This window comes from Rhineura floridana, chromosome 2 (assembly GCF_030035675.1).
Source record: "Rhineura floridana isolate rRhiFlo1 chromosome 2, rRhiFlo1.hap2, whole genome shotgun sequence".
Lineage (NCBI taxonomy): Eukaryota > Metazoa > Chordata > Lepidosauria > Squamata > Rhineuridae > Rhineura > Rhineura floridana.
In genome coordinates this window covers 157923025-157949614 of record NC_084481.1, presented here as the reverse complement: position 1 = coordinate 157949614, position 26590 = coordinate 157923025, and the positions used below count along the sequence as shown (strand labels likewise).

Sequence of the window (26590 nt, the reverse complement as noted above, 5' to 3'; positions counted from 1 at the left end):
TATTTCATCTTTTATCACCCTGGCAGAACAGAATCACAGAGATCGGGCTTGTGTTTCTGAATAACTTCCATAGAGGGATATCACCAATACAGGCCTACATAACTTGATTATTCCAGACAGAAGTACAAATATTACTCCATAAACTCTACATGGATTCATCTAGAAATGTGATCTATCTGTACCAATTTGCAAGTTCTTGCCTGGCCCAGGCAATACTGTGTGCTGTTGGTTATGTAGCAAGCACCTGCCCATGGCTGATCAGGCTGGCGACAGACTTCCTGTTAACAACGCCACAACTCCTTGAAATGAAATTTATGCAAACTGGGTTTGAGGCTGGGTTTGTTCTGATGTCACACTGGGCTGCAACAGCTCAAGGGCTATCTCCGTTCTACAGATACTTGGCGAAATCATGAACTTCAGATACATCTAAGGAAAGAGCTCATCTTCAGAACTTTTCAGGGAAAGTATGAAAACTAATTAGGGTCCTTCTTGTCCTGGGGTTAATCACTGCAAAGAGTCTTCAAGGAGTTCTGTTTTAATTTTTATTTATTTTTCTTTTGTTTGATGTCTTTTTACAAAGCTGGATTATTGAAATTAGAAAATTATTTCACAAAGAAGGTGGCTGAATGTTGCAAGCTTGCAAAATGGAAGGATTTCCCCTCATTTCCCCTGTGAGTATGTGGGATTAATTCCAGATTTGTCTCTTTACCAACAAATGCAAAACAAAATATGATTTGTTGTTGAATAATGCCACACTTTTGGCATTCATGATCCTTGAAAGTTTCCTGCTGGTTCATGGTGTACAAAATTAGTGACTTGTTATTTAATGAATGGATGGGAAGTTAGCATTTCCTCTGTTTTTTTCTTCTTCTGGCTTTCACTGATATGGCCCTATATTATTTTATGGGTATAATAAGCTAGCAGACTTCTCTGAAAAACTTGGCTTGTGGTTGAATGGTTGGCTTTGTGTGATACTGCAATTATATTATAATCTATAGCCAAATTTAGGTTTTTGTGTTCATACTATATGGTTTTAGATGATGAAGAAGAAAACAGAGAGTTATGTTTAAACATTCTGTGGCTGTTATCTCTTTTTAGGGATTGCATTTCTTTTCAGTATCTGGGCATTTAGAGGAATTTAAGATGTTTGTTTTAAATTCTCATCTGTTATATTAAACACAAGCAAAATCTGTGATCTTTCAGCTCATTGTTTTCTCAACTCCTCCATCTTAAATGGGACAAAGAAAAAAAAAAGAGGCAAGACTTTCCTGCTTAGGCTGATCAGATGGAGTGCTGAGGATAACATCCTATAACCCCTTTTTCCTTTAGACAGCTTTTTTTTTACTATATGCTAATTGTTAGTCTTTTCTTTTTTGAAGATACTGTGTTCAAATACTTAATTTGGGTGGCATTTATAGTTTTCTAAGACCAATTTCACACTAATGTTGTCCAGAAACTTGACTTTTATATATTTGGGCAAGTACAGAGAGTAGATTGCATACATGCTTGGAAAGCCGGTAGGCCGAAATCCCATTGAAATCTATATTACCCATTTCTAAACATGTTTACTCAGAAACATGTTCTTCTTGATCCAGTGGGACTTCCTTACTTGTAAATATACTTAGGATGCAGCTTTAAAGTCATGGTATTTAATTTCAGAGGTGCTTAGGTATAACTTGGTTTTTCCAGATTGCGCCCATTAACTTTGCCTAACTATTTAGAAGTATTTGAAAAACAAGATCAGATTTGATTTGTCTTATCTTTGGTGTGTGGCTGTGTGGTTGAGTAGGACAGGCACCAGAGAAGAACCTACATAACACTTTTAGTTGCACTGTGGGATGTAAAGTATGCAGAATACTGCATTTTTTAGGATGTAGCTAAATGTATTTGGATAACTACCCCTTAAAAAGTCAATATGTTATCTAAGGCTACAATTTTATGCACATTTATTTAAGGGGAAGCCCCACTGAACTAAGTGGGACTTAACTTCTCAATAAACAAGATTAGTACTGTAAATTACTTGTATTGTAGCTTTTATTTCCCGAGAGCAGAATACTCCATGAATACTGAGAACCAACAAAATGTATATACATAATACTCTGTGTTGCCTGTCTACTTGCCCAGTTGGTCTTCTTTCTTTTGTCTCTTCCACACAACCTGCTTATTGAGCATTTGTTCTGATTTGTTTGTACAAAGTTTGCTTGGAGGTTTTATACTACATCAGTGTTTATTAAGCATTCATTCTTATTTGCTTGTGCAAAGGTTACATGGCATTGCCATTATCCCACTCTTTCCAGTGCATTTTTCCATCACTTTTCTCATCACAAAAAATCATTGGTTTTTAAAAAGCACCACATCCACTTTAAAGATGTGGTGCAGTAATATTTTCCATAATATTTCAGAATGCTACTAGCTTCTATGTTTTCATCCTTAAAGGAGATGAGATTCAAACTGTTGTCAATCAATTTAGCTGGATGATCTGAGCTATATTCTTATGAGGGCAAAATATTTCTGTCCATTTTCCAGTTTTATAAATCCCTATCATGTCCCTGCTTGGCTTAGTCAATTTCCCCCCTCTAAACTGAGAAGCCTCAAATGCTTTAAACTTTCCTTTTTGGTAGTGCCTTTTCTATCTGAAAAATGATGTATTCTAAAGATTGCGGTGACCAATTTACAGGCCTTCCCTCAGGTTCAATGTCTCTATCAATTTTCAGAATTCTACATCTCTAACCAAACTCAGGGCTGCCGCAGATGGTCATGTTTATCAAGAGATAACTACAGCTATCAAGGAGATAGTTTGGTTGTATGATAGAGTTCTCACACAAGTCATCTTTGTAGCACCATCAGTGGAAGTAGGTTTGCTAACTTTTTCTTCTGGCAGGGAAACTATGCCTTGAACAGCTGCAGAATAAGAAATAAAATAAAATAAAATAACAAGTGCTGTTTTTCCTGGCATGGGTATACAGTGACTTGGGAAACGTCACCTACTCAATTTGTGTCTGCTATACAGGTATTAAAGGTACAGGAGTTCTGACAGAATAGGAACTAGGAAGCCGAAGCGGAGGCAAACTTATCACTTAATCTGCTTGATCAATGGATAAGTTCCACATCAGTGTATGAAGTGGCTCCCCAAATGATCAGTAGTTGTTACAGCTTTATAATGTCCTTTCATTTTTTTTAAAAAAAGCTGCTTTATTAAATCTGTCAATTTAAAAAATGCAAATATGAGTTGTCAGTAGGGGGGTCAGACACAAAATTGGACAGAGCTCTTGTGTCTTTAATAGTTGCTATACCTGCTGAAATTCCATCTTTTACATATCTATTAAAGGCACGAAAGCCTTGTCCTCTTTTTCAGCTGACTATCTTAGTTGCCAACAATGTATAGGTGCAAACCATGTCCTTCTGAGTTGTTGCTTTTCCATCCTCAATAAACAAGCCCCAAGCTTTCTGCCATAGAAACCAAAGGTTCATCATACAACCCTGATGTAGATAACCCCATGGATGATACACAAAGGCAAGAATGTTTCAATTTATACTGCTACCTGCTGGCCCAACAGAGACCCTTATTGTACTAGCACAGAGTATATAGTTGATAGTTGTCTTTGGGGTGGGGAAGAAATTTACCTTTTTCAAGGACATCTTCCATATTTCCACTTTCCTCAGACTGTCTTTGGAGGAGGCATGTTCTATGCCTCAGCCTTTCCTGATCCATTAGGGGAGGTGTGGGGAACCTCTGGCCCATGGGACAGATTTGGCCCAGCATGAGCCTCAATTTTGCCTGCAAGGCTGTTTCCTAAAGCCTACTTTACACATCAAGTATGGGACAAGTAGAGATGTGGCTGGATCAGCTGCATGACTGAGGGAACTCGATTAGGCCCTACCATTAATGATTTAAATATATGTATTATTGTATTTTAACATAATTGTGTGACATATTTTTTCCACCTCAGGCACCAAAATGCCTTGGGTCATCTGTGGCCGGGGAACAACCCAGAGTCTTCTTAGTAATGGCTCCATGTCACAAAAACAGTATTGCCAGTGTAGGTCAGCAGGCTTCTCCTCATTTGCCATTCACTATTTAATGAACAATGTTTTGTTCATGAAGGCTTTTTAAATTAAGTAGTTATTTCTTCTCTTGGTCTGCTGCTATTTATATGCCACTTATATTCTGCTGTAGTTAAAATTTTATTTCACTTTATCTCTATTCAATGTATTATTTTGATTGTAGAGGTTAATGGTTGGCTATACATTACCTTTGGCAACTTCTTGGGAAGATGATATTATATATAACATGCAAATGAAATAAAATTAATGTCTTTGATTGTGTGCACTAAACCAGGAGCCTAGGAATCTGCCCTGCCCTGAGAAAATGTTTGGAAGTGCTCCTACAGTGAACACTATAGGGTAAAAAAATTAAGACTTAGCAGGAAAGAAAGACATCCAGGCCAAATTATGAGAAATGCACACAATAAATAAATAATAATCATATATCCAGAAGTCAGAGAGGTTGATAAGGTCTTAGAATGAACATTTAATATGAACTTCCAATCCTTTCTAAAAACCATACAGTTATTTTGTAATTCTTTCCAAGGAAATGAGGTTAAGGCTGTCCGTTAAACCAGCCTCAGCTGTGCATCACGGGGAGTCATGTTGGGTATTTCTGAATCATCTGCCAGAGAAAATGTATATAATAATTAAAAATTACTAAATTTAAATGTAGTACATTTTGTGAAGGAATTTGAATTAGCTTCGTCTAGGGATGGACAAATCTGTCAATTTTGGTTCTCCAAGTTTCTCATTTTTCTAATATTTAATACAGTTCACATTTCTACAACAATTTGTTTTTTTTAAATCCTCATGAAAATTTGTCAGCATTTTATTATGAATTTCTCCTAATAAAACTATTGTTTTATGCAGTTTTATCTACTTTGGCAAAGTGGTTTCCCCTGATATAATGCATTTTTATGTTATTTTCACTAACATACAGATTTTATGCATATTTCACCCTAGTATATGCATTTTTGTACACATTACTTGGCTGGAGAATGTCACAGCAAAATTCTGAGCAGTGTAAATTTTCAAGGATGGCTGTGTTTTGTTTCGCATATTGGGTGAAATCCAACATAATGCTAAGTCTCTTGTTCTTTGTACAACAGAATGTTCTCCCCCTCTCCTCTCCTAAATCTGTTCTAGGGGTTCCCCAACCCTCTGGAGCAGAACTGGGGAGGGTAAAGGGTGCACGTGAAGGGAGGGGTGGAGTCCTATTGCACAAACAGAAATCCTTGCGCTGACAGGACTTTTGTTTCAAAAAGTGCAGATTTGGTGGGTTCACCTTCAAATGCAAATGGAATCACATTTCTGTCCCATCTCTAGCTGTATCATGTGTTGCACCTATAATAATGATCTTGACAAATGTTCAGATTGTGCCCTAAAATGATATTCTAAACTGCAATTTCTCTGAAAGCATAAGAATCAACCTCAACCTGATTAATCCTTTTTAGCTATAACATTCACAAGGTAACATGGGATTCCTGCCTGCTGCTTTAATGACTGCCAACTTATAATACTGGCAGTAGAGCAAATGGCGGGGGGGGCACGACTAAATGAACCTACTGTAATCATTTATCCAATTATATAAATCTAGGGGATGTATGCAGCATGTAATAGTGTGAATTCTATGGGAAGGGAAAACAGGAGCAATATCAGAAGAATAACATCATTTGTACATAAAAAATAAGAGCATAAGAAGAGTCCTGCTGGATCAGACCAAAGGCCTATGTAGTCCAGCATTCTGTTCTCAGAATAGTCAGCCAGAGAAGCTTACCAGTAGGACATGACTATGAGGCCAACACTCTCCTGCTCATGTTCCACAGCAAGTGACATTCAGAGGGATGCTGCCTCTGATGCTGGAGATAATATAGTCAGCAATGGCATGTGAGGGGGATTTGGAGCGCAATGGCTCTGTTTCCTTCACACACCGCTGCTGAATATAGCCATCATGACTAGCAGCCATTGATACTTATCCTCTGTGAATTTATCTGATTATCTTTTAAAGCCATCCATTCTGGTAGCCATCACTACCGTCTTGAATGCTATAATCAGGCGTATGAATTTAAAAGGATGATTCAGCCACATTGGCATATTCTCATTGAATAACATTCCAGCTTGTGCTGAACACCATTTTGGGCTTCTAATGTATACAACATTTTAGGGATTCACATGTACATTCTGATTCTTTTCATTGCCAAGAGCATAGCTGCATGGATATTCATCCTGGCACTAATTCTTACAATGAAAGAAACCTACAGGATGGAAAGTGCTGCACCTTAAATCTGCTTCCTATTGGCAATACCAGTTATATGATTCACTGTAACTATGTGTGGAAAAACAAGCAGACTCTTCCAAGACTAGAATTATAGAACAGAAGAACAGAACCTGGGGGAGAATGCAAGAAGCACCATTGGTGCAATGCTTCGAGGCAAAAAAAACCCCACTGACAAATATTTCAATATTTTTGGCATTAGAAAAAGTAAAATCACATAGACTTTAAAACAAAATGATTACTACAACAGGAGGCATTCTGGATATATACTTTTAAAACTATTCAGTCTCGTGATGTGAATGACAGCTCTGATTTAGTTTGTGGTGGGAGCTGGCTGTTGAGCTACAAGGGCCAAACTAGATGTGACATAAACACATCTTTGCATATAATATGCATGTTCTCAAATGCAAATAGCAGCCACTGAAGGAGGCAGGTAGATAATTGTTTGTAATTGCAGCAGATAGGGAGGGAGAGATTAACCTTTTCCTGCCCTGTTGTGATCTGGGTGAAAATTGATCTTCTCAAGCTGTGTTTATACTGGGAGAAAAGTTCCCATTGTTTTTAAGAAGGTAAGAACCCTGGTGGATCACACAAAAGGTCCACCTAATATCCTGTTTCCTATCAGTGGTCAATCATGTCTCTTGGGAATTGTTGGATTGTATTCTATCCCTGTGTATAAGTGTAGGAAGTGTGGCATTTTGAGGAGGAGCCATAGCTTAGTGGTAGAGATTATGATTTGTATACAGAAAACCCCAGGTTCAGTCCCTGCCATCTACAAATAGTGCTAGGAAAGACTCCTGCTTGAAGACTGAAATAGCTGCCTCCGATTAAGAGTGGATGGACCAATGGTCCAAATTGGTATAAGGGGGCTTCCTATGTTCCTATGAGCAGGAGGGATTCTGAGTCTGATGTCAGAGTTAGGCTTGCACTCCAGAGTGCCTCTTTTGTGTGCTGCTGCTACCTTTTCACCAGGTCAGTAACTAGGGGCAAAACCTCCATAAGGTACAGGGAGTTTTGAATATCTTCCTATATAATAAAAATATAAGCCCTCATGCCATCCCAACGTCATGATGGCTGTCGTGTGGCCTGGCGGCAAAGACTACTGGGTGAGTGGGTGGACTAACTGGTGGCAGAGTTGGCAGTGCAGCCCTTATTTGTGATGGTGGCCGTGTAGACCGTGGCAGCCGCTGTGCAAGTGCTAGCAACAGTGGCTGCACAGGCCCTGGCAGTGGTGGCAGTCACACAGGCTGCAGTGGCAACAGAGGCAGAGGAGGCCACAGCAGGTGGGAGGGCTGCAGCCTGGGCCTAGCAGCCCAACAGCTAAGGTTGGGGTGGGGAGTGTGGGTACCTGGGGGCAAGTGGTAGTGAGGGGGAGTGTGTGTGTGCACATGCAAGACACAGAGAGAGTCCCTCTGTGTATGTGTGTGTGCTTGAGGGTGAGGGTTGGCGAGCAAAGCAAGCAGGGAGGATCTACCCCTCTAGTACTGTAATATGCATAAAAATGCCACCAAAAGGTTGATCACCCACCACTGGTTTCAGAGGCACCATTTTCCAGGAGTCCAGATGTTCAGAGTGTGTAAACTCCTACTGGTCCTTGCCAGTCCACCACCTGGCACAGATGCAGGACCATGCATGGCCTATACTATCTTCATGATTTGCTTCCTGTGCTTGTTCCAAGGCTGTCCGAAGAGAAAAGATACTTGCCTTTCCCCCAGTGCGTTTCTTGAGCTCCTAGTTGTGGCGTGAGAAGTCTCAATCTGGATGATTCCATAGTCCACAAAGACTGGCCACAAGACCATAGGAAGGAAACAGCAGGCAACTTTCAGATCCCTTTCTGACTTACAGTTCTTTGAAATGTACAGAGACTTTTTTCTTTTTTTGGCAATATAAATACAAATGGAAAAAAACAGAGTGGTAGCTTGTACGAGATATTTCAGGATATACTTTGTAGCATCCATCTTCTCCAATGGTACCTCTTCTGATTGCCATTGCACCTGCTATTTAAGTTTAGTAGTAAGTTGTACTCTATTAGCACCTCCTTGAATAGGTTTACTGTCACATTCTTCAGCTGAAGGCTTCTCTCCTTGACCAATTTCCCCCCATTTTCCCCCACTGTAACACATGAGTGAAGAATAATGAAGTAACATTGCAGAAGCATTGCAGAACAGTTAGATGTGTAGATCAGATGTGTAGCTGATCCATTATAAATCCACCACCAATGCATTATTATTGCATCAATAACATGTTGCAGAACACACCCACAAAAAAACTGCCCGTCTGGAGGAACCCTTAATCTTCATCCAGGTGGGCTCATGCAACAATTGGTACCCAAGATAAACCACCCAAAGGCAGGAATTGAAGAGATAGGAGATTTAGAGGCTTGAAATTAAATCTGAAGTTTAGACAGAACAAGAGGGAGGCAAGCTCTTTCCACAGGAAGAATCTGTGGGAAAATCATTGGGAGTGCATTTGCCTCTAATCATTCAGGATACTGATAGTGTGTTTAGGAGACTGTGTGCTTTCTAATATAAAGTGGTGCCTATCATTTTGTATGGAAAATGGGGCCACATAAAGTAAGGCAGTGGTTTCGGCACACTCAGAGTCCCAAATTGGCCCTATAAGGTTCTATGGTGAGTGACCTCCGGGAACTATGAAATGTTGAAAGCACTTGAGCCATGTACAATGAGGGTGTCAATTGTGGGACGAAAAGAGAAAACAGGCTGGTGAGGGAATTACCATCATCATTTAGATTCATGTATATGTATACACATATGGTGTCAAAGGCCAGGGTAAAGTTTAGTATCTTCAGAGGAAAACTATATAATGAGGATGCCAGCACACACACTTCTGTGGGTAGGGAATTCCACAGCTCAAGGGCTGCCACAGAAAATGCCCTCTCCTGGACTGCCACTCCCCAAACTTTAGAGGCTGGTGAAACTACCAAGAGGGCCCCCTCTGCCTCCTTCACCCTAAATGCTTATCGTTTCTTGCATGTGGACATTAAGGTTGGGGGATGCATACTGTGAGCTTAAATTCCCTTTCCTGCACTACATAGGGAGTTTCAAGAGGGAAGAAAGGGAGAAGAGCATCTTTCCCACCTTCTAGAATTTCCCTTCCCACACTACAGAGAAATAAAACATTCAAGTTTGGGGCTGACACTAACAGTCCCAAATCTGAGTCTCTTATGAGGGGAGCACAGCAGGGAACGTTTCAGGAGGAAGAGAAAGAGGAAATGTTTATTCTCTCTTCTAAAACCTACTTGCCCCTCTGTGAACACCCGCGAGTGCTTTAAAGCTCCTGTTCCAGGGTGACTAGATTCTTTTTAGGGTCTGGGAAGTACAGTGACATATTCAGTGAGTCCCTATTTGTGTGTGTGTGTGTGTGTGATATATATGTAATATCCCATCATTTTGTGAGCCTTTTACATTATTGTATCGCATTTATTGTTGAATATATTTTTTATTTTTTGCTTTGTAATAACTTCTATGGAATGTAGGTTACTCCTACACTGGCCCTTTTCCTTCAAATTGCTATCTTTGATTACCCACTTTTTATGGAGAAATTTATGCATCATTGTTAAATCATCATTTTTTTTTCAGACCTGAGATGTGGCAATTATTTCTCAGCAGAACACAATTGCAGCACCAGCCTGACCTGTGTGGGCAAGCAAAGCACTGAGAGCTTTAGTGCCTTTAATTTAAAGTTTCCTGTTTGCAAGTCTGCCCATTTTATTGCTTTCCATTGAAAGCAGTAGGGGATTACTGATTAATAGCCTCTTCTAATTATTCCAAAGTCAGTTTCTGTTTCTGGCAAGGAGGCTTTGATAACAGCTTTCCTCTCTCTGTATTTTAACTTTCTGTGTGTTTACAGTGAAATAGTTCTATTTTCTATGAGGAAAAAAATGTAAGCAGCCATGAAAACCTCCCCTTCCCCCCTGTGGATGACAGTAGAAACTGGGTCAAGCAACAGAGGCCAATCAATTGCAAATAAGAGGCTATTATTTATTAATCCTCCTTTGTTGCTGTTATGTGCCTTCAAGTCGATTACGATTTATGGCGACCCTATGAATCAGCGATCTCCAGTAGCATCTGTCATGACCCACCCTGTTCACATCTTATAAGTTCAGGTCTGTGGTTTCCTTTATGGAATCAATCCATCTCTTGTTTGGCCTTCCTCTTTTTCTACTCCCTTCTGTTTTTCCAAGCATTATTGTCTCTTCTAGTGAATCACTTCTTCTCATTATGTATCCAAAGTATGATAACCTCGGTTTCATCATTTTAGCTTCTATTGTTAGTTCTGGTTTAATTTGTTCTAACACCCAATTATTTGTCTTTTTCACAGTCCGTGGTATGCGTGATGCTGTCCTCCAACACCATATTTCAAATTAGTTGATTTTTCTCTTATTCGCTTTTTTCACTGTCCAACTTTTACATCCATACATAGAGACTGGGACCACAATCCCCCTAACCACAATCAATTAATCCCCCTAACCACAATCAATAGGAAGCTCTAAAACAGGCAGGACCTGCATGTAGGAAACATTTACTGAATGGTTCTTTTTTTGCTGAATGGGATTTAAATGTGAGCAAACATAGAGCGATATTAGTACGAGGAAAGTCATTGCTAGATAATAAAACACTGTTTTAAGTGTATGTGGAACTTCCATTTTGATTCCGCTTTCAGCTAGTTACGGAAAAACAATGCTTCAGCGGTGTTAGCTCTAGGATGGGATCAACTGCTACACATCGTTTAAACTGCTGCTCATCATATATGTAATGCTAAATAGATTAATCTATTTATAATCATGGGGAGAGCTAAAGCGAGAAAGTGAAAAATTGTGCTGTATACCCAACACATGTGTATGCTATTCTTGTTTTCATAATCTAAAAGTTGCAATAGTCTACAGTGTTTCCAGATCTGTTAAAAATGTCTTCTACCAAAAAAACAAGCAAGTTACACGTAAATATAAAAATCAGTTTCAGCATATCCATAATACTCCAAACCTTTCTGAAACCATCCAGCAATGGTTACAATTCCGTGTTTTGTTTCTAATATTAGTTTAGGCTAATTTAACAGCTCTAATAAAATTGCTCAATAACGCAAAAATTTCCATTGCTAAGTATCCAAGTGGTAGTACTGCTGGGTTATTCAGTATCTTTGTTGAATGTTGAACAAAGTCTGTATCAATATTGCATGGACAATATTAAAATTGAAAAGGAAATTGGAGTATCAGAAATGCTAAAATACAACTGGGGTTCTGTTTTAAATTTTATTATGGTTATGAAAATAAATATTATAATAAAACCAAATGCTATTTGAAAATGTTTGTCTGACTGGCCAAATTTGAAAATGCTAAGAGAAATGCAATGCATTGACTGAATGAAATATCAATTTTTAAAATGCAGAAAATGAAACAGCTTCATTCAGCCATAAATCTCATGAAGCACTTTTGGATTTTTTTTTCTTTCAAAAGATGAAAGCCAGTTTGAATTCTGTGTTTCTAAGAATGTCCTGTTTCCATGAAGCAAAAGATACATGAGTTTCTGCTGTTGTGTTCTATTGGCATAAAATTGGGAAATCTGTCCTGCCATACAGCTGCTCTGGCCAAACTGGGCTAGAAGAATGTCCCTATACACCACTGGGGTCTGATTCAGCAGCTCTAATACCAAATCACTTTTTAATTTTAGTTTAGATTCTGTGATTTCTCTCAGCTTTAGTTTGTACCCTTGTGATTGTGATGACAACAGATATTCTGCTCCCCCACTGTATTTCCCTTACAAAGGCCACTCTTGTGCTGGATCCCTGAAAAGTGCTGGTATGCCATAGCTGGGGCTCTTAACCATTCTAAGTTCCATGTCCAACAGATAACATTTTAATGCTTTCCAAATATTTGTTAAATACGTTTTGCATTGCTCCTGCAGATATATATCGTTCCAACAGATATACATATCTGCAGTGTTTTGATCTTACCCAATCCTATTCCTCTTGTATGGCAAAGGACATAATGTTGGTCTTTTGAGCGCTCATATCATACAATTCCTTTTCTGTCTTGCAGCCCTCTGAAGAACTGATATCCTATGACTCAGACCTCTACAGGCAGTCCCATGACAGTTACCAGTATCTCAGCAGTGATGCAGATAGTCATGGTGGTAAGTGAACTGTAAAGCATCTGGGAATACCAGAATGATGGGTTTATGGACATTTGGAAAAGGATTGATATGTGATGTCTGTTACCACATTTTTCAACAATAGAGTTACATGGAAGAATGTTTTGTGCCAGCTGTACTGAGTTAAAGGAGTTCTGGAGCACTTGGATTATGCTAAAGTACACACATCGCTTTCAGGAAATAGTTAATTGATGCACCATCATCTCATACACCATGAGCTAGGCTGTTTGGCTATTTTCATTACACCAATCCAAGTTTTTGTTCCTAGATCTTCCAGAGTGTTTTGTATCTAAACAAATGCTTATTAATTCAGCAGAGTAGCATCCCAAAATGTGTTCTGCTGTTCCCATAACACAAGATTGGGTGACAAGGATGAGACTGTCTGCTGCAAAGGCACTCTTGGAATTGTGAGAACAACATTCTGAAGCCACTCTATGTGTGTTTGACTGACAAGGAAGTGTTGTTTTTGGTCCTGTCTCCACTATAGCCAAAATGGTTGTATTACGCAATATTTGATGCAAGTTAGCCAGCATCTTGGGACTCTTCTCCTGAATGGCTTTCCTATCAAGCTAATGAACTGTATTTCTAGGAAGCTAAAGAGAAAATTCTTCTGACAATTTAGCCTTATTTCAGCATTCTCCTCCACACAACTCTAATTTTATGAAGGGGGAGAATAGGGCTCAATCCACTGGAGTTGACCCCATTATCTTATCTCCTGGCATCCGTCTGTCCCTCCCTCCCACACATTCCCAATCATGGGGAGAATGTACGCATTTACAGCAGCCTCCCTTTCACAGACAATTTGCACTCCAAACAGGGCACAGCCTATAGGGTATACGATCACATGGATAGGGTAAATAGGCCTCTAGTGGAGCCCAAACATTTACCATTGTTGCTTCCTTTTCCAGAACTTTCACCAAAGTCAGAAGACACAATATTGTGATTTATTTATTTAAGAATTTACAGAAGAATTTATCTGTTGCCTTTCAAAACAGAGTTATCTCAAGGTGGCTTGCAATTAATATAAGAACATTTAAAACTGATATCTAAAAACATTTAACTTACTAGGGGCTCTGCCCCTGCTTGCTTCGCTCACCAATCTCACTGTCACCAGTGCTCCTTCCCATGGACTGCCAGTGCTCCCTTTCCCCACTGGTCGCCAGCACTGCCTCTCCCTCCCCAACCCACAGGTCGCCAGTGGTGCCCTGACCCCCATGGGTAACCAGTGCTCCCTCCCTCCCCCCTCCCTTCACAGGTCACCAATGCAGCCCTCCTCATGGGTCACCAGCCCTTCCTCATCCCCACTGGTCACCAGCACTCACTCCCCCCCCCCCATGGGTCACCAGTGCACCCACTCTCCCTCCCCCCCACATCACCAGCCCTCTCCCCTTCATCCATGGGTCACCAGTCCCCCTCCCTCCCCCCTATTGGCCTCCCTCCCTCCCACCCAGGCCCATTCAGCCAGCCACTCACCCATGTGTTGCTGCTGCCACCGCCAGGTGCCTCATCCACCGCCATCACCACCTCGCCTCGCCTCCAAGCATCCCACTAGTTGTAAACGCTTAGAAAAATATCATATAGTAAGAAAAGAAAACAGCTGCATACAACAATTTCCAATAATTCAAAAAGCCTTATTATAGTTTAAAAGAGAGAAAAGGCAGCTTAAACCCAATTTGTCATTTCAATAAAAAGTGAAATGAAATTAAAAGCCCTCTAAAACTCACTTAAAACAAACAGGGAGGAAGTCAAAAGCAACTCCTTTGGAAGAGACTGTTCTGGGCACAGGGATGTCAATGAAAGGACTATTTATTTATTTTAAACCTTCTTAAATGGGCATGGCATAAAATCCTACTTCAAGGGCAATTTTCATTTTAGAATTTACACAGAAGCCTACAATGTGTAGTCCTCCTAGGGGACAGGGGACACCTGCACAGTATTTTTATTTTTTGTTTATTTATTAGATTTATATCCCACCCTTCCTCCCAGTAGGAGCCCAGTTCACACTGTCCTCAAATTCCAGGCTCTGACACTTGCCATTTACAGCTTTCTTTCTGTAAGCAAAAAACACCTGGTAGGTCCATAAAATACCCCAAGGAGTCAATTGATTTTTGCATTTAGGGTGCTTTTTTGTCCCAGATGACGTAAAGAATTGGAGCAAAGTTGTTGTTTTTTTAAACCCAACAAAAACTGACACAGGGAAATAAATTAGTGTCCATGCAGAGTTCTGTTTCGGAAAGGAAAAAAAGAGCCTGGGACAAAAAAAAAACACAACAAGAAACCTACTGATTTTTGCATTTGGGATGCATTTTTGTTCTAGCCAATGGAAAGTATGGGAAAATGTCCAGCAATTTCAAAAACTGATCCAGGGAAGCATGCTTAATGTGCAGTTCTTCTACCATCCACTCTATGGATTTGTTTTCGGGTCATTTTTCTACTGTGAGATGCATTTGAACTTGGTTTAAAGTAGTAAAATATCCCCAAACACCATCTGTGTAAGACATTTTGCCCTGTTTAAAAGGGGAAATTAATATACTGTTCAGCAAAGCTTCTGAGGCTTGTGTCCAAAGTAGTGCTAAGTTTCTCATCCCATTAGCACAAGGATTTATGTTTGTGCACAGAACTTCCTCCTCCCACCAGGTGTGCCCCCTAAATCTGTTTTCGGTTTTCCCCAACCCCCCAGAGCCAATTTGGGGAGTGTGTGGGGCACATAGTGGGGGGGGGGTAAGAGAGGGAGGAAAGTCCCATTGTGCAAGCACAAATCCTTGCGCTAACAGAATGAGGTCACTGGATACTGCCCTGAGTGACTTACAAAAAAATAGAACTCCCCTGCCCAGAACAGCTTCTTTATTAATTAACTCACAGGACAAACAAGCTGCCTGAGCTAATCTTTCTTAAAATAACTGTACAAGTTGGAGAAACTTTTGTAATTCTCTCTCTTTTTGCTGTTGTTCTTTCTCTTCTCACTTTCTGTATCCTTCAGTCTCTCTTCTACAGTTAAATCTCTTTACCAGTGTCCGTGAAAATCTGACCAAATTCTGTATGAAGTTCTGAAGAAGGAAGGAAGGAAGTCGGTTAAAGTAACATCCCGTGTGTCACCTAGGGATAAAAAGAGGGGGGAGCACTAGCTTACAAAAAAAAATGGTGATCACATATGACAAAATTCATATTTTGATTTCAGACTGTTGAATTTCAGACTTTTGTTAAAGTTGGATGAAATCATAACTGAAATATAAGAAACATGGATGTCTGACCTCTGTATAGCTAATAGCTGATACTTAAAAACAGAAAAATATAAAAGTCCTCTAATCCTAATCATGAAGGATGATTTTCTACAGAGTAGAAATGGAGAGCAAAACAAGGCCTTTTGGAGGGTGACTTGGTTCTGTGTCCAAATAGATGAATATATCCACCCTTCCCCACAAATAAGGAGAGGGAAGTGGGTCTTGTCCTTCCTTTAACCTTTCACTACATTAGACAAACACTCTCCATGTCTCTACAGCAAACCATTTTCTCACATCCTCTTTCACTTCATATGACATTTCTCAGAATGACTCCAGCATTTAAACGTCGCCCAGTTCCTACTGATGTTTCCTTGGGATCAAAAAAAACTTCACCCTTTCCCCACACCATCCTTAGAGCAGGAAGCTACAGAACCACCAGCAGCAATGAACACTCGACAATTACAGAAAATGTATAGGACAATAAGTATCAGAACTTAGTGCGGGAGCAAATGCATTGTGTGCACAGGGGTTCCAGATTCAACCCCTAACATCTCCAGTTGGAAAGATCTCGGGGCTGGAGGGCTGGGAAAGATTATTTAAAGACCAAAATTAACACTTTCAGTTGGATTTGGAAATGGATCAGGAACCAGCAAAGATGATAACATACTGATATATTATATTTCTAATACCCAATCTCTGTAGGGAGAAATCCAAGCAGAGGTTACCAGGTGATAGATCACTGAAGCCAGGCTATCTCTACCCAGGTCAGGTTATAGTTGACATACCAGCCTCAGCCAGTAGAAAGTGCCCTGGACCACAGACACCACTTGTGCCTCTAGCGATAAAGATGGGTCAGTAAGCACCTCCATACTTCGAGTGTCCTCCTGCAGGGTGAGTACAGCTGTAATAGGTTGTACACCACTCACCTGGGCAGACAAATCACTCAAGAACAATACCCCCAAATTTTGGGCCTCACCCAGTCTATTGCCATGGCTATGCACTGATTTAGTACCTCCATGCCTCACCTGGGTTTCAGATATAAGTATCATCCATATACTGATGACACCATACTCCAAATCCCAGGATGACCTTGCTCAGGAGTTTCATTGAAGTTAAGCATGGCATAAGTTCAAGACAGTCTCTTCAAGCAGAAATCCCCCAGAATCACCTCTGGAAGCAGCCATAGAGGTATGAGTGGAACCACTGAAGAGCAGTGCTCCTATACCCAACTTGGACAGTTCCCGACTCAGAATTGACTATTTGATAGCTTACCTCAGACAAGACCATCATTCTTTCACTTCATAATGTGTCAATAAAATTATTTATTGTAAAATGGAACAATTCATCTGTAAGAATAAAATTATTATCCGCATAGGTATTTCCACAGTTAGGCATCTGGAACACATTTTAATTTGAATGTCATTTCTGAAAGGTTGAGAGCTTTATTGTCGCTAAAGATGTGAAGGCCGGGGGGGGGGTCAGAAAAATTGAGGGGAAATTGGTTTTTGGTTTTGTTTTCCTAATTTTTCCATTTTTTCTGGAAAAATGAGGGGAAATGGGGAAAATGTGGGAAGGCACACTTTTTTCCTGAATTTTTCTGTTTTTTCCCCAGGCCTTCACATCTCTAATTGTCAGTAGCATCAGCAATGCACAGCACTGCTTTGCATAAAATTCAGTGTGTACACTGAATTTATTATCAAGAGACTGTTTTACAAACAAAACTTTCATAGGGTTTAGCATTTATAGGCATTTTACTTAGAGCTGTCTGTTTGAGCAATGATGGTATAATGCCTAATACTACTGGTTATCCTGGTGTCCATGCATCCCGCTGGCTGCTATCATGTGCTATACAGTGTTTAAATACTACCACTGGTGACTATGTCTGATTATCCAGGTGTTACTGAATCCAGCTGGCTGCTGTCACGTGCTGTACAATGTTTAAATACTGCCACTGGTGACTAAGTCACTCTAAATTTGTTTTAGTATGGGGCTCCCATGGCAAGTTAGCTGATGCACATCTGTGCTACAGGGAAATAACTGTGTGACATAGCTGCATGTGGAAGTATTGCGCGCTGCTAGCTGCTGGCCACTGACCATAAGGGCTAAAGGTTTGTGTTTTTTCTACAATCAAAACTGAGATTCAGGCCAAGCTGCTTAGGCACTTGCTGAATGCCTATGGGGCTGCTGCCTGTCCTTGACTTAGCCCATCCTTTCCTTCAACTCAGTTTTGATCCAGCAGAGGGTGGTGGGTGAGTCCACTGCCATTTTAAATTTCCAATAATGCTCCAGAGTGACACTCTATCAGGCCACTCTGGAAAATGTTAAATGGTTACTAGCTCTCAGTTGCCTCCTGAAAATTGCAGTACTCAGGGGTGTAGTCATCTGGGGTTTGGGGTGGTCTTAGACCCCTTACTTTTTTTGGGAGCAGGGTTCCAGCAGTGTCCCTATGTCTCCAGCATCCTATGAGCCAATCAGCATGAAAGAAGTGTGTGTTAGCCACTTAGAAGAGTTTTCTAATATGTTTCCTTGTCCCTTCCTGCTGATTAGAGCCAATCAGAGTGAAAGGAGGTGGGAAGCCACTGAGAATACTCTTTCCAGTAGCTAATACTCTATCCTCTCATGCTTATTGGCTCCTAGGGACATCTGTTCTCGTGGGAGAAGACATTAACCCAGCAGCGAAAAAGGGGGGAAGGGCATGGCTGTGACTATCAAGAAGGGACACTGAACTTCTGCATTTGCCACTATGCTACTGGCAGTGCTACTGCTCACTGCCAACAGTAAGTAATGCACATTGCCAGGGTAGCCTTGAAACCTGCTGAGGTCTGCAGAAACACAAATCCTGCCACAGATAATGGGTTCCAGTTCAAATTCTATGTATTCATATGGAAACAAGGTCTGTGTCAAATGATGCTGAAAAGAGTTTTAGCTAGCTTCTTGGTATTATTCAAAAACCAAGGACTGACTGACTTCCTTCCATGTTTAGCAGGTGAATTGTTTTTATGTCCATCAGACCACTGCTGGGAATATCACCCCCACCACATGCACACAGAGTTTGAGACCTTTGGGGACAACCACTTTGCAGAGCTCCAAAGCGTACAGCCACCTCAGCTGCAGCAGCTCTACCGGCATATGGAGATTGAACAGATGCATGTTCTAGATTCCGGGATCCCTGCCACACATTTTGGGATCAACCACAATCACCAGGTAACAATCAGCACCCAGATATGTACCTCTGTAGAAATTCTTTATGACTTTTTGTTTTTACATAAAGTTTTAGTACAAGGTAAAAAAGACCCTGGAAAGTAAAGTTATAGAAAATGAACCACAATAGAAACTGTTGCTGTTTAATAAAAATGTGACACAGATATAGATTAACAGAGAGACCAAACGAGGGCAGAGCTAGATGTTACCTGCAGTAGTGTGTGATTTTCCTGACTTAAAAAAATAAATAAAAAACAAACACAAGCTATCACTTTACGACCAAAATTATGTGTGCCATTTAAATGTAACATGTGAAGCTGCATTATTGTTTTTACTAGAAATAGTGGGCATGAGGAGATCAAGACTATGGGGCCTAGAGAGGTTTTATTAATGCCTTCCTCCCTTGTTGCGGTCTCAATAATAATTGCCCTCCTATTAGCTTTGGAAGGGAAGCTCCCATTGACTCTTTGTAGTGGAATGACAGGATGGAAGGAGTTGCTTAACCTTTTCCTCCCCCAATCAAAATCATACATGTACCTAAGATTTTATATAGAGAAGTAGTGCTTTTTTCTGCATGCTGACTCACAGAGCAGCTGGATTCAGTGGCCACTACTGAGTATAACCAAGCTGTTATTGGGCTTATCCCCACGGGAGCATTAGTTCATATTACAGATGCTTTTTTTTTTACCTCTGTTTTCAATTTGCACTGTCCACAGTAAGGGCTCAATTCCAGCTGCAAACACACTGTTTTTTATTCACACTGAGGGGAAGGATCAATCACGTTAAGGGCTGATTGTTGCAGAGCAGCTGGAAGTTGCTTCTTAGCCCTCGGGAAACAAAATGAACGAAGGGAGGAGGAGGGAGTGGGTGTTGAGAAGGGAACAATTGCTATACCCACCTAAAAGCATCAGGAGTGCAGTGCAGTTGAGACTTTTTCTTCCCTTTTCATATTCTGATAATATTGGATTGGATTGGATTAATATGGATTTACAGGGGGGAAACTGCATGTTTGCTGATAATGTCATGTGAACCATGCAAATTAAAAGGAGAGTACTATGAGTAACACCAAACACACACTAAAGCACCATGTAGATGAGCTCATAGCCGCACTGATGCAGAGATGGGAGTTTCCTTTTCACATCAGAGTCACTGAAAAGACGAAAGGCATTACTGTTTTTGATTGTAAGTTGAAATTGAATCTCCTTTTTGAAAAGTGGACAAGAAACCTTTTAAATAAATAAATAATACGAGTACCTAGAGAATCTGCATTACAAAGGCTAATTCAACTTCTGAATTGTCAAGCAGATGTGCCCAGTATTTTGAAAAAGGAGAAAGATGCCAATATGAGCTTTTAAAAAATCTACTGCTAATTGCAGAGTGGGAGGCTGATTTTTGTTGGTTACAACACAGCTAGGGAGGGCAGGGTTAAACCTCCCTTCCCCAAGTGATACAGTTTTGATGGGAATAAGGTCCTCCTACACACACAAACACCTGGGATCCCTCCTGACAGCGCTGCAGCCACACAATTAACATAACACGTGAGCCTGAAAAACACAGCCTGTATGTGTTTTGTGTGTGTTAAACATCACAAAGAGGGTTTTTTTTGTTTCACATATTTATTAAGTCATTCACTTGAACCTGTTTTGCCTTATGATAGCACACTAACCTTATCTACATCACCTCCATCCCACATTGCCTCTGAAGAAATGCATTTTCATTGCCTTCAAGAGCTTTCACATGAAAACAAATCAACAGTTCTACTTTGGGCACAGCAAACATGGTCACATATCACAGTGTACTCATATGAACATAAGAACAGCCTGCTGGATCAGGCCAGTTGCCCATCTAGTCCAGCATCCTTTTCTCACAGTGGCCAACCAGATGCCCATGGGAAACCCGCAAGCAGGACTGGGAACCGACTATTTGATAACTTACCTCAGACGAGACCATCAATTTTATACTTCATCATATGTCAGTAAAATTATTTATTGTAAAATGGAACAACTCATCTAAACAAAGACAATTACTATTCATCATAGGTAATTCCATGGTTAGGCATCTAGAATATGTTATCTTTTGAATGTTACTTTTGAAATGGCTAGAAAGAAAAAGATAGGCTGGCTGCATGATGAGGGCCTTGTCCACCTTAGCAGACAAACAATGCCTTCCCTCCTGGCAGTAACAGTCGGTGAAGCAGTGCAAATGGGCCACCGTTGCTCTCCCTGCTGCTGACCGAGATGAGGAGGGGTGAGGCGTAGGGAGCTCAGCATGGTGTAGTGTGCAGTGGCAGTCATGTTGGATTGGCTTTGCTGCCACACGCCACCCTGCACCAAGCTCCTTGCGCCTCACCCACCTTCTTGGTCAGCAGCAGCGATGCACTGTGTTCAGAAGCTGGGAAAGCAGCAGTGCCCCACCTGAGCCATCTCAGTGGCTGCTGCTGCCTCCTGGCAGAGACACATCCAAGTGGAAAGGAACCAAATTTTTGGTCGCATAGCACTTCTAAATGCTACCATAGTTGTTTGGGGAAAATGTCTGGGTGAAATGGTTCCTGTGGTCATGAGGTGTCAGATCCCAGTAATGTGGAAAGCACAATGGAGGTTTGAAAGAGCTCTCTCTATCCACATTTCCCAACCTGGTTCCCCTCAGATGTTTTTAACTATAACTTGTCTCAGCCAGTTGTCCAAACAGATTGTAGTCAAAAACCTCTACCAGGTCGAAAGTCTACCAGGCTGGGAAAGGCTGCTCTATATCATCACATTAATCACTGGTAGGAATGTTGTGCATTAATTTGTAATACTTTTGGACATTGTAATATCGCATATATTCAAACACTGATTCAGTCACCATTGACAAAACAAAGGAAATCTGGGAAACACATAGATTCTTACTGAGAAACAATATAGAAAAGAAGAGGAACTCATCCTTTGAGAGACGTTTGGAGTTTCTGTTGAGATAGGGGGTAGAAACATACTCCCTGTTCTGCCGCGTCTACACCTCTCTCTTGTGAAGACAGGAGCACACGACACTAGTCAAACCCCACCCCTTTTTACAATAAAACCTGGTGGGATCAGCTCAGGTGCATTTTTTTAAAATTCAGCTTCAAAGAGATTTTGCAACTGATCACCAGATCAACCCGTTTCCCCCTCCAGGTGTGGCTAATGCAAACTGGCGACTAGTGTGTCCACAGCCAGGGACAGGATGATGGTAATAGGTTTTAAGTAATAGGTCAGAGCTATATTTGCTGGTCAAAAGCTTCACGTTCTCCTCCTTTCTTTCTTTTTCCTTCTGACATACACTCCTGGCACAATCTCATTCTTTTTAAAATTACTTTTTGCTGAATTTTTATTAATTAGCAACAGTAGATAATAACACTCTGTATTTATTGTATAATTCCTATCATATTTCTTCTTTGGAACTCATTGCCTAAGGACAGTGTAGGGGTGTAGTTGTCCAGGGTTGTGGGAGGTTGTAGACCCCTTACTTTTTTGGGAGCAGGGTCCCAGCAGGGTCCCTATGTACAAGCTAATCAGCATGAAAGGGGAGCATGTTAGCCACTGAAGAGAGTCTGCTTTATTGGCTAACAGCATGCTTTCTTGTCCTTTCAAGCAGATTGGAGCCAATCAGGGTGAAAGGAGGTGATTCATTCACTGAGAAGACTCTTCTCAGTAGCTAACACACACCTCCACTTTCATGCTGGTTGGCTCCTAAGGTAAGTGAGATGTGAGCTTCATGGCAAAGTACTTTGGTCTCCCAAATCTCAGTCCCACACTTGGCTTCATTTCTGAATTCTTAAAATCAAAAGGTTTCTCACAACATCTAGCCCCCAGAGGATGGGAGGGGTGAGCCTATGCACACAGCAGTTTTATTATAATTCTGTAACTACAGAAGAGACAATAAATTCTGGGAGTGTGGCTGTAAGGGAGCATGGTGTGACTATCATGAAGGGACCCGACATTTCTGAATTTGCCACTACACTACTGGATAGGGAAGAAATTCGATTCTGTTCATATTTAAAGCAGAATTTACCTAATTTGCACTTTCCAAAACAATGTATGGATGGAAACACAGCATCCTTCACAATTCACACTTCTCTGAATTTTGCAGCACAATCTCCTGGCCAAGTAGCATGTACAAAAATGCATACCCTAGGATATAGCATGCATATAAATGCATATATTAGTGAAAATAACATATAAAATGAATTATATTAGGGATTTGCCAAAATGTGTATATTAGGAAAAAAATGCATTTACAAATGCGTATAATAGGAAGAATTGCCATTAAAATTCTGTTGAATTTTCATGAGGACTTAAAACCCAAAAACTGATGTGGAAATGTGAAGAACCAAACTTAAGACTGGAAAAATGATAAACTGAGTGAAACTGAAGTTGACATATTTGCCCAAGCATGCTCACCACAACAGTCTTTTCTTCCTGACTCTTCTGTAGCAGTCAATAACCTATACGGGGGATGCGCAAGTCTGTGAACAAATTTCACCAGACTTAATGAAGTTCTTTTGGCTTCCCTCAGAATGCCTCAGAAGTTTCACCTGAGGAAGAACTTCCAAATTTCCATTGAATTTCACTATAGACAAAATGAGGTGTCAACCACCACCACTGGGAGATTTCAATAGCCTCAATGACATTCCTTGGATGTTATATGAAGAGGAAATTTGCTTTGAAAATTGAGCGCCAAATCTAGATCCTGCCTCTCCATTCCTCCCTTCCCCGCTGCCTTTAAGGCTGCAGTTTTGTTTAACTGTAAGGTGCACAGTGTGACTCCGTGGTTAAGGTCAGTAGTTTTACACTTGAAGGTTTGGCAGGAAATGTGCACACACAGTTACCCAATCCCAGCCCTTCCAACCTTACTCATCTCCAGTCAATTTGCCAAGTCATTAACCGCCTGTCACTGTACCCCTGAAGCAACATAATTGCACATTCTTTACTGAGGCATTTCAGAATAACATCAACAGAAAAACATCAGATGTCCGCTGCCTGACCTCCTGCATAGTCTATAAGCAATGGACTTACATATCTTATATTTTAAGATATCTTTTGTCCCTCTTTGTTCCAAACATACTTATCACATATTTCTTGTACACATGAGCAAAGAGAAGGATGAGGCATTTGCTTTTATGAACAAATGAAATAGAGCTGAACATATTAAAAAAGAACAGTTTGTTTTCCCCAGCAACACACTGTTGTGCATTTTTTGCAAGGAAAATGTACCTGTGAGTTGGCATGACAGTCAAAATGACATGTTTCTGCAACTACTCATGAGTCTACAGCCATGGGTACATGAAAAGGAAAAGTCAAAGCATGTTCACAATGCTATGAGCCACTTTTTGATGTATATCTGCCTGCATCCTAAGCATTTGAATGAAATGGCAAAGTTCTAAAATTTCCTGTGTCACACTTGCCTCTGCACCTACCTTCTTTACTTGGTGGTCTTTCTATTCTTGCAACACCCTTTATCTCCAATATTCTTTTTGCATCCCACAGGTTACCTTTGTGCCTCGCACAGTGTGCATATATCCCTCTCATCAGCGTAGTTCTGACGACGAAGATCTCGAGAGACAGAGCCCCCCATTGGAAGTATCAGATGGGGAGACTGATGTTGGGGAGCCTGGCCCTGGAATTTTGAGTGGAGAAGCAGGTCAGCAAATAAAACACAAGCGACTGTGTTCAGCATTGTGGCCTACTCTGCCTTTCTATTCTGCCACTGACCACACTTCCTTCTTCCAACTCTGCTATCCTGAAAGCCTCCTGTTCCCTTGAGTGACTCCCTTGCTGTCTCTTATACCTGGAACTTTCCCTCTGAACTCCTACCTGGTTTTACACACCCCTCTACTTTTAATCTTTTCCCCATATCCATCTATTTTAAGCCATTGGATTAACCCCTAACTACTCATGAGCAAGTGAAATAAAGTTTTAAGTGTCTATACATTTGTCCACATTATCTCTGGTTACACTTGCCTCCCCCTCCCCTTGATTGCCTTCCCCACTGTTGAAATATTGATTGGTGTAAGCTGCTCACTATGATCAACTATAAAGGTTCAGCTTCAGTTTAAACCATGTACTGAATATTCTGTATGCAATTGTGTAACAACTTTAATAAAACTACAAGTGGGACCTGCAACCAAATGTTGCAATGTGGAGTGTTTCTGCTGAGGATTCCAGCCATTCCACTCCATCCCCCCTCACTCCAGTTCCCCATTTTTCTCCCCAACAGTCAGTCAGTATTCCGTGCCCACTGAGCATGTTCAGTTTTCATTGGGCTGTTTTGGGATTTTTCGCCCCCCTTCAGTTTTTTTCTTTCTAAAAGGTATTTGTATTTGGGATTCCCCTGGCATCCTGATATTTCTCTCTTGTGTGTGCTGTTTGGCTACACAAGAACTGCCACTTGGAGAACTGAGATTGCTATTAGAATTTATGTTACAGTTCAAAGAAGCTATACAGTACGTATTTCTGCCAGCTCCTCAATGGGAAGCTGGTCCAGTAATCCATTTTGGCTGAATAATCATTATTACACCTTTGGATTATTTTTCTTCCTTAGTCCCTTATACAATTACCAAAAATTGTACCAGTGTAACAAGACACTATTATTAAGGTAAATCTCTGTTGTAGCAAAACCAACAAAGAGTATTGTGGCACATCAAAGACTAACACATTTGTTATGACATATGCTTTTGTGGACCACAGTCCCCTTCATCATATATCATTTATTGACTATTGGCAGAAGCTGTACACTTCTATGAAGATTGTTATTATTAATAATTGATTTCTGATATGATGAAAATGTATTTTGTTAAGAAAATTATATAAGCTGATGCTTGCATGCAGATATACAAAATTTCTTTGAATTGTAATATAATCTTTTTTGTTTTTCAACATATTTGGTTCCAACATATTTGTTTTTTGCTTAATATTCTGTAAACCACCATGTGCATTAATGTCCTGTCCTAACATTGCCAAGATGGTCACAAAGCAACACCATGGAGCATTCCAAGTGAGCAACTTGATCCAACAAAGTCTAGAACTGGACTGAAGCCTTTTATTGCTTCAGGGTCAGATCACCCTTCCCAGGTTTCACATTTTCCTTGAGAAGTGGAAGGCCTTAAAGGGGCAAACCTCTGGCTCAGAGCTTAGCACTCCATCTCCTCTGGGACACATCCTTCTAGGTTTGTTACCTGTATTGATGGGCCAATATGGGGATATGTATGGTCCCTGGTGTGCAGGGGGACAGGACCTTGTGGGAGTGCATGCTGTGAGGGTCCCTAGCTTAAGGGCCACTGATCCAAAAAATTTAGACCCAGTCATGATATTGGAGCCTGGGCCACTTCCAGCACCTTTGGTGCCACTAATCTGATGGATCTGGCTGGCTCCTCTTCATCAGAGCTCAGATTGCTGCTCAGGTTTGGATCCCAACACCTATGTTGCTGCTGCTGCCACCACTGTTGTTCATAATAAGAACTTGGGATGGATAGCATGTATAATTCATTCATTTAAAGATATCCAACATGTGGCTGTCCAACTGCTTCTTGAATACCTCCAGTGTCGGAGAGCCCACCACCTCCCTAGGTAATTGGTTCCATTGTTGTGCCATTCTAACAGTTTTTCCTGATGTTCAGTCAAAATCTAACTTCCTGTAACTGGAGCCCATTATTCCGTGTCCTGCAC

The 26590-nt window shown here is 40.7% G+C and overlaps 1 protein-coding gene across 4 annotated transcripts in view; it reads left to right on the top strand.

Moving 5' to 3' along the window:
* The first annotated feature begins 328 nt into the window (after window positions 1-328).
* The window catches only part of SPI1 (Spi-1 proto-oncogene), a 30517-nt gene continuing 4255 nt past the window's right edge, over window positions 329-26590 (top strand). Inside the window, exons 1-5 of one of the 4 annotated variants that reach the window (XM_061610983.1) lie at window positions 330-464; window positions 581-671; window positions 12378-12471; window positions 18694-18914; window positions 24413-24566. In XM_061610983.1, coding sequence (XP_061466967.1) covers window positions 627-671; window positions 12378-12471; window positions 18694-18914; window positions 24413-24566 — 514 coding nt within the window. In that variant the 5' untranslated portion in view covers window positions 330-464; window positions 581-626. Of the gene's footprint in view, window positions 672-12377; window positions 12472-18438; window positions 18488-18693; window positions 18915-24412; window positions 24567-26590 lie in introns of those variants that run through there. The other 3 variants (XM_061610984.1, XM_061610985.1, XM_061610986.1) reach the window with 3 other exon arrangements.